At 40.4% G+C, this 7,286-nt stretch overlaps 1 protein-coding gene across 1 annotated transcript; it reads right to left on the reverse strand.

The window, feature by feature from the left end:
- LOC140947744 (3-hydroxyacyl-CoA dehydrogenase type-2-like) lies at nt 1–4,309 on the reverse strand. The gene is made up of 4 exons (XM_073396922.1): nt 4,099–4,309; nt 3,159–3,317; nt 1,958–2,195; nt 1–774 (listed from the first exon to the last, which is right to left on the reverse strand). Exons 1-4 carry the CDS (start codon nt 4,276–4,278, stop codon nt 584–586), a joined length of 768 nt encoding a protein of 255 aa, XP_073253023.1. The 5' UTR covers nt 4,279–4,309; the 3' UTR covers nt 1–583.
- Nucleotides 4,310–7,286: the final 2,977 nt, after the last annotated feature.

The following is a 7,286-nucleotide window of genomic DNA, read 5'->3' on the forward strand; positions in this document are numbered from 1 at the left end:
CCGTCATGGCATCTTAAAGTCCCTATTAGCAACCCGGGGAGGGGTGGAGGCGGAAGGTATACTGCTGTGAAGGGTATGGTTTGTAAGCAGTGTGATCTGGGATAGAGAATAGAAATCAGAAAGCTTGGGCCTAAAATAGGGTACCACTTTCCAGGAAACTAGGTGTAGACTAGGGCAAACGGGAAGTGACCATCCAAAAAAGGAAATTGGTAAGTTTAAATTTACCCCTAACCCAGTTTAATATCAACGAAAGCATCGGACTCAGTAGTTTCTAGAAAAAGATAGGGAAGGATTTTGGCATTTTGGTCAAGTATGTGGTAGCAAAATTATTGAGCTGAAGAAGTCTGGTATAGGCTAAGCGTTCGGGGCTCCAAGCAGGACCTTCCCACCCATGATTACTGCTAACCAACCACGGTTAGTACTAATCATTGGTTGGATTTGAGCTAATCATCCTTTGAACAACCAAATCAGCCCAGGAATTAAAATACAACAATGAATCTTTTCTTTAGTGCTCTGCAGCTTTTCATCACACTCTTATGGAGAGTTCCTTTATCCTAACTAGACTAGTTGAAAGATGATCATCTCAAGGCTGCATACGCAGCGCTCCATCGAGCCGTATAACTTCGCCATTTATCATTGGGTTTTCAATTATACTCTGCACCAGCTGCCCGTACTCAGAAGGATCTCCCAAACGACTTGGAAATGGAACCTGCTTTCCTAACTGGTCTCGAACTTTCTCAGGTAAACCCATCAACAGTGGAGTAAGAAACAGACCTGAAAATTAAACAAATCCTATGTTATAGAACTGAGCCTCTCAACGACTAAAGAATGATACTTACGGTCAAACCCTCGATACAAAGGCTCTTTTAGGGCGGGTATGCATGTTTCTAGTCTGAATTTCAAAACCCGTCATTTTGCATATTAAGGAGGAAGCAATGTCCTTGTTGGCATTTTACTATTGCATTTGCACTTGTCTTTGTCATTGTTGTACTAGTTCGACCCATCCTTTTGTCATTTGTCATCATTTCAGCTGCCTTATGTCGCTGTTTTTAGGCCATATCACTTGTTGGAATTTTACCCTAACAGGGCCTTGATACAGGGATCAAAGGGATGGAGCCAGGTTATTGGTTTATGACTGCAATCAAGGGGTTAATATACCTTGTTAATAGTTACAGAGCAGGATCTAGTCTAGCTAGTAGTAGTTTAAAAGGCACTCCACTTAGCAGGTTTATAAATACCCTACGGTAATTACAAGTATGGTATGAGCTAAGCCTGATCGAGGGCTTAACTTGTGACTACCGAGAAAAAAACCAGCAAGCCAATGATTTTACTACATACAGACAGACTGACCATTTACTGACCAACAAATTTGCATTGAAAAGAATTTTTCACTGATGAATATATGATTTGTATGTTTGTATATATGGTATGTGTCCAGAAAATGATATACACAATCTTTTTTATTCTTGAATAACACCTGCCTTGTACTGTACACCTGATTGAAAAAAAATGTGTTCTTGCCTCCAATTCACTTTCAAAAACGCCTTTAAGGTACCATGCGCTTAAAAGGACTCAGTCAGCTTTGAACCACACTGGCATGGACACTAGATGTAGTTCTGAAAATGGTTTACCTCAAACCAAAATCAAAGGTACAGATCAGACACACCTAGAAATCTGCTTCAATTTTGCCTCCAGTATTGTTTCATTCAATCTTTGATTGTTAGTGAAACAGTGTTCCTATCTGAGTATTCTTCTACTCATGTTATAATAATTATTATATCATTTCATCATATATCATTAAAAATAGTATGAATGACATATCTTGTGATATGCAAATCAGCTAGGAGATGGTATCTAATGCACATGTACATCAGCTGACTGTGTCACTTTAAGTAGTACTGTTCTGACACTTTCTAGCATAAGGAGTATAGAAAGTTTACTTGAAACTGTAACCTACCAGGAGCAATTGTGTTAACTCGGATTCCATTTTGAGCCAGGTCTCTTGCTATTGGTAGAGTCATTCCAACAATGGCACCTTTTGAGGCAGAATATGCTGCTTGGCCAATCTGACCCTCATATGCAGCTACACTTGCTGTGTTGACAATCACCCCTCTTTCTCCTCCCTCATTTGGTTCATTTGTTGCCATTTGCTCTGCAACAAGCCGAATTACATTAAATGTTCCAATGGTATTTACCTATGGCGTGTAAAATTTAAATCAAAATCACTTCATTACAAATGCATGCACAGTAGTTGTTTGTTGATTATGCACCAGTCAATGTAAACCCCTGCACTCCCTTGGTCAGGACATAGTGGGTATATGCGAGGAATTTTCCATTACTTGACGAGTGAAAGAGCTGCAAGTATAGGGGGCTTTGATGACTTTTGCATGCCATCCAAGAACAGCAGGGGAATGGACCGGGGTATATCTTCCTCCAAGGTGGACTTTGTCATGAATCCTTGAAAGTTAAAGGTGTTCTTTAATCCGGTTCTATGAAACAGTGTGTTTGTTTAAATTTTGATAGACTACATCAGTTTAAAGTGCATTTACTAACATCTATCCCTCTTCTACTAGCATGTAGAATTCAGTCATACTTCTCTGAATTGTTAACTGTAGACAAAGACACACAAATATTTTACACCTCTTGAAAAGCTTTGTATGTAGTAACATATATGTGTTACATCTTGACGTGACAAAATAAAGTTTAAACCATTTACATTAGCCTGTGTCTTTTTTTACAAAAATTGGGGATATGAGCGGGGTCATTAGCTTCAAATAGAGGAAAAAGCTGTCCTTGGGGTGCAGGGCATTTTACAACTTTGGCAGTCCAGAGTGCTTGTCAAATGCCCTCCTATTTTCCAGCTGGGGGGGGGGGGTGCAGCCATTTACATTGACTGGTGCATTATGATTCGGCCCTAGTACCATGATAGAAATAATAATATTATTATTATTTGAGTACTAGAAAATTTTTTCGGGGACCAACATGAAATCTTGGCCAAAAAACATTTGCCTAAAAAATGAACTCCTAGCCACCCATGCCAGGCAAACGTTCATCTTGTCATAAATGAAACAAGATAAACTGCATCAACGTAGACCCAGGAAGACAGTTACTTCATCCTTATATTTACTCAATAAAAAAGGACTAAAAGAGAAATTTACCTTTAAAACTTTTTCAAATTGATTAAGAGGGTGCACTCCCTTTTTTGAGAGAGTTCGCATTGCAATGCCTATTCCAGCGCAATTGACTGCGACAGTCAGGGGTCCAAACTTCTCATTAGCAAGCTTGATGGCTTGACTAACATCAGCTTCTGAGGTAACCTGGAAAAAAGGGGGATGTGTTTCCTTCACAAACTCATGTCCACCCTATGCAAAGCAGCCTCACAGCTATTCAGAACCTCTAATTTAATCAGACCCTGGCCCTATAGGTTGCGGCTCTTTAGTTTTTGGGATAGACTCCATCACAGTCTCCTCCATCGTTAAGTTGTTCACTAAAGGTGATGTTACACAGGATGATTCACAACGATGATTTTTGGCGCAACACAATGTTGCAACATTCTTGCCACATTGTTACAAATGGTTGCAACATTGTTGCAACATTGTAACGCCATGTTGTGCTAAAAATCGACGTTGCGAATCGTCTCGTGTAACATGACCTTAACTTCCCAACCAATCCTGTGAGGTCTTAATTCCCAGAGCTGCAAGGTTGTTCATGCAAAGGGGAGAGAAAAAATTACAAGGTTCTTGCAAAAGGAAAGAATTCACGCATATGTATATGTGTGTAAGCAACTTAGCAGTAATAGTCTGTTAATTTACTTCCAAGGAATATGTAAAGCAAGAATATTTTGCCCAGCTAAACCAAAAATAGAATTCCGAAAAACGTGAAAGACACTCCCCTAACCCCACCCCCCACTTATGCCCTAAATTTTGACCTCCCGATTCCAGTATCTTTGACAGTATCTTTACAGTTCAAGGCTATTTTAGCCTCTATATACAAGCTTCTACAATCTAGAAGCCTAGAAATGTCCCTTAATGAACATATTAAAAGATACGGTTAGCTCTTTAGGAAACATTATTTTTATGCCGGCTTAAAGCTGCTCACATCAGCTGGCGCGAAGCAACAATTCTCCCCAAGTTCCTTAGCTACATTTTCTCCACCGCTAGAAGGAAGATCAGCTATAACGACTCTTGCACCATGTCGTGCCAGTCTTTGAACAGTTGCCCGTCCCAATCCAGAGGCGCCTCCAGTAACAAGGCAAATGGCTTTCTGAATGGCAGCCATGTTGGTTCACACGTGTAATAGAGCCTGCGTATTATTCGTAAGAATGGCAGCGGTACTTCTAACAAAGAGTAACGAAACATCACGCTCTTTCGCGCAGAAAATCGACTTGCCTGCCCCTAGGTTCGTTATTTTCACATATGGCTTCTAACAATGCACCCTGTTTACCCCTAAAACTAGAAATACATTTTCGCAAAAATCTCGCGAAGCAAACGGGGTCAGCAGTGAGAATAAACAGTAAAAAGCCAAAGGGTAAAAAAAAGATGAAAAAAAAAAAAAAAAAAAAGAGAAGTAGCCACGCAGGGGTATGAATCCAGTTGCACCGCCAACTTCCTCCAGCGAAAAGGTACGGCCTCTGACCACTGGGCCATGCAACCACTACGTCGAGTACGTGTCAAAATTAATAGTCTTGAAGTATTTTTCTCTGCTATTCACACTGTTTGAACCTTATGGAACTGTATTTATTATGCATTCAAAGATACGTTTGAGGAAAAATAGCTCAAACGAGTTTTCAAAACCAATTCGCATCATTTCCGTGTTTATTCACTCTAGGGCTTTATATAAGCCGCTCGATTAAGGAGGCAGCGTGGCCGAGTGGTCAGCGCGTCGGACTCGCAATCAGGCGGTCCCGGGTTCGAGTCCCGCTCTGGCCACTTGCTGGATTTGTGCTTGGTCGTCCCGAGTTCAAATTCTCGGCCACGCTTGTAAATAGCCAACTGGTTGCCTTCTGTCAGTTGGGGTTTTTAATCCTGTTATGTTGTATTTGAATTATTTGTTTCTAAATATTTGAGTGGAGTGCCTGTAAATTAGCTGACTAGCTAAGTGCACCTTCCACTATAAACATGCCTTTAACCTTTTAACCTTTAACCTAACAGACTGGTTTTCTTCTTCGCTGCTCTCGCTGAAGTTCAGGTCACCGTCCTTTCGCTGTTAAACCTTCCACGGCAAGGATTTCCAGAAACTTGTCCAACTGGGCACTCACTGTTGTGTTTGCAGCCCGCTGTTATCAGTTTGCCTCAGAAATACTTTGCGATTCGCCAACGTACAATAAACAGAGGATGAATAAAAAGTCGCTGGCCGTGTTACCTGGAAACCCAAAATGCACGATGACGTCATGTTGAATGACGGATTTGTTTATGGCTTGCTGCTAGGCACTTGCGGATACAAAACCGATAGAGTCGCGGATGTACACAAAGATGTTAAATGATTTAAAACGCCTCAGTGAATATGCATAAGTATGTCGGGTGGTGCTTGAGATTGAGTTGAGCGTGACATTGTATTTTGCTACCCTAAGGTGTTGGCAAGAGAAGTTTTTTGTGCCCTGGTTTTACTGATCCGCCCAAACCATCCGGGTGGTATCGCAAATATATAGGGAACAAAACAATAGAGGAGATGTCAGTCAATAAGAAAATACCGACGTCACTATAACTGATAAAACTGATTGGACAATACTGATTCTCTATCTGTAATTGGTTTGTTCGTTGTTGTGATTTAGAATGGCAAAGGGAAGTACCTTCGAATTAAACTTTTGCTGGGCTGCTCGTTTAATTTAAACTTTTTTTAAGAACTTAAAGTACGTTGAAAGAAACGGCATTCTGATTGTCGATGCAGACATTCCCAGATTCATTAAACGGCGACGCTTATATTACATCGAATTCTTCGTTGTTTTTGTGACGCTAGTAAACCGCGTTAATTACTATAAAGAACTAATCATGACTAATCGGATATAACCGTGAAACTGTGAACATCAAGTCATAATACAAGAAGGAAAAATCAACGACTGTCCCCTTAGCGGACCGGCGTTCATTTGTAGTTTACTGTACCGTTAGCACTTTCACAGCACGACCAAAACTGTACTGATATCGATAGCTGTTTTTTTTTTCTTTTGGTGCACACAAAGACTGTTTCATTTAACCACTGACTTTAAGCTAGAGAAGAGAATGACGACGTGTAAACGACGAAATTCATTAACGAGCTAACAACGCAAACTGACGCGCATTGGTTGTCGCCAAACCAAAATTGATTCATAGTGTGTTTATGCTTTTTTCCGAGTTGGCTTTTAAAATTCATAAAACAAAACATCGAACGTGACTCATAACACCCTTTGTTTTAGATGAACAGTAACTATGCAAATTGTTATTGTGTTTGCGGAAACCATTCTGACCATTGTTGGTTAGTTGGGGTCGGTGGTGAGCTTAAAACAAGACTTACTATTTGTATTTTTTACCGTCTTTACTCGTTATATCTAAAAACGACCAACGCAAATAGACATTCTTTTAATGTCCCTGCCTCAACATTTCTTTAGAGCCCGCAATGCAAAGTTCCTGACATCCTTTCTAACCACTGGCATTAGCGTTGTGACATGGTGACCGCGTACAGTTTTTTTAAAACACTTTGGCGCAACAATGTCTCCTCGGCGCTCAAGCAAAGGCGTTTTTGAGCGACGAACGCGTAGCTAACGCGTCAATAGGAAGTGAGACGTTTTTCTTTTTAATGATGTCATGAAGCCCAAATTTCTATTACCAAGTGCCTTTAATTAGTCTTCTACAGTAGAACCTCGATAATTCGAACTAGGATAACTTGAATTCTCCGCTAAATGGAACTAAATTTCCTTTCCCTTGATCAAAATTTCCCTGAAATTTACCCCGATGACCCGTATTCCCCTTTAACTCGAACTGTTTTTCGTTTCCCTTCACAGTTCGAGTCACAAGGGTTCTAATGTAGAACGCTTTTCCCGAAAATGTGGGCAGCATACTGCCCAAGCAAAGGATGCAAAAAGTTCACTTTCGGCTGACGTGCGTCGCTCAAAACTGACGTCTTTGCGTTTTTTTGGATTTGATCTTAATATCTTAGGCTTTCTTTTTCCCCTTTCTCGATTTCTTCTTTATTTTATTTTCTTGTTTTCACTTCAAGTGGGCCTATACTAGGCATTAAACCCAGCTGAAAAAAATTTTCGAAAAACGTCAAGGCTCAGTCCTAGGAATAACCAAAAGACATAGGAAAGACGGCAG

The sequence above is a fragment of the Porites lutea genome, chromosome 9, assembly GCF_958299795.1.
Source record: "Porites lutea chromosome 9, jaPorLute2.1, whole genome shotgun sequence".
NCBI lineage: Eukaryota > Metazoa > Cnidaria > Anthozoa > Scleractinia > Poritidae > Porites > Porites lutea.

Coding starts and splice junctions, on each gene's coding strand:
- LOC140947744 (XM_073396922.1), bottom strand. CDS start 4,278: ATGGCTGCCATTCAGAAAGCCATTTGCCTTGTTACTGGAGGCGCCTCT. Junction 3,318..4,098: donor GTTGCTTCGCGCCAGCTGAT/GTGAGCAGCTTT, acceptor CCTTTTTTCCAG/GTTACCTCAGAAGCTGATGT. Junction 775..1,957: donor AGTTAACACAATTGCTCCTG/GTAGGTTACAGT, acceptor TTTAATTTTCAG/GTCTGTTTCTTACTCCACTG.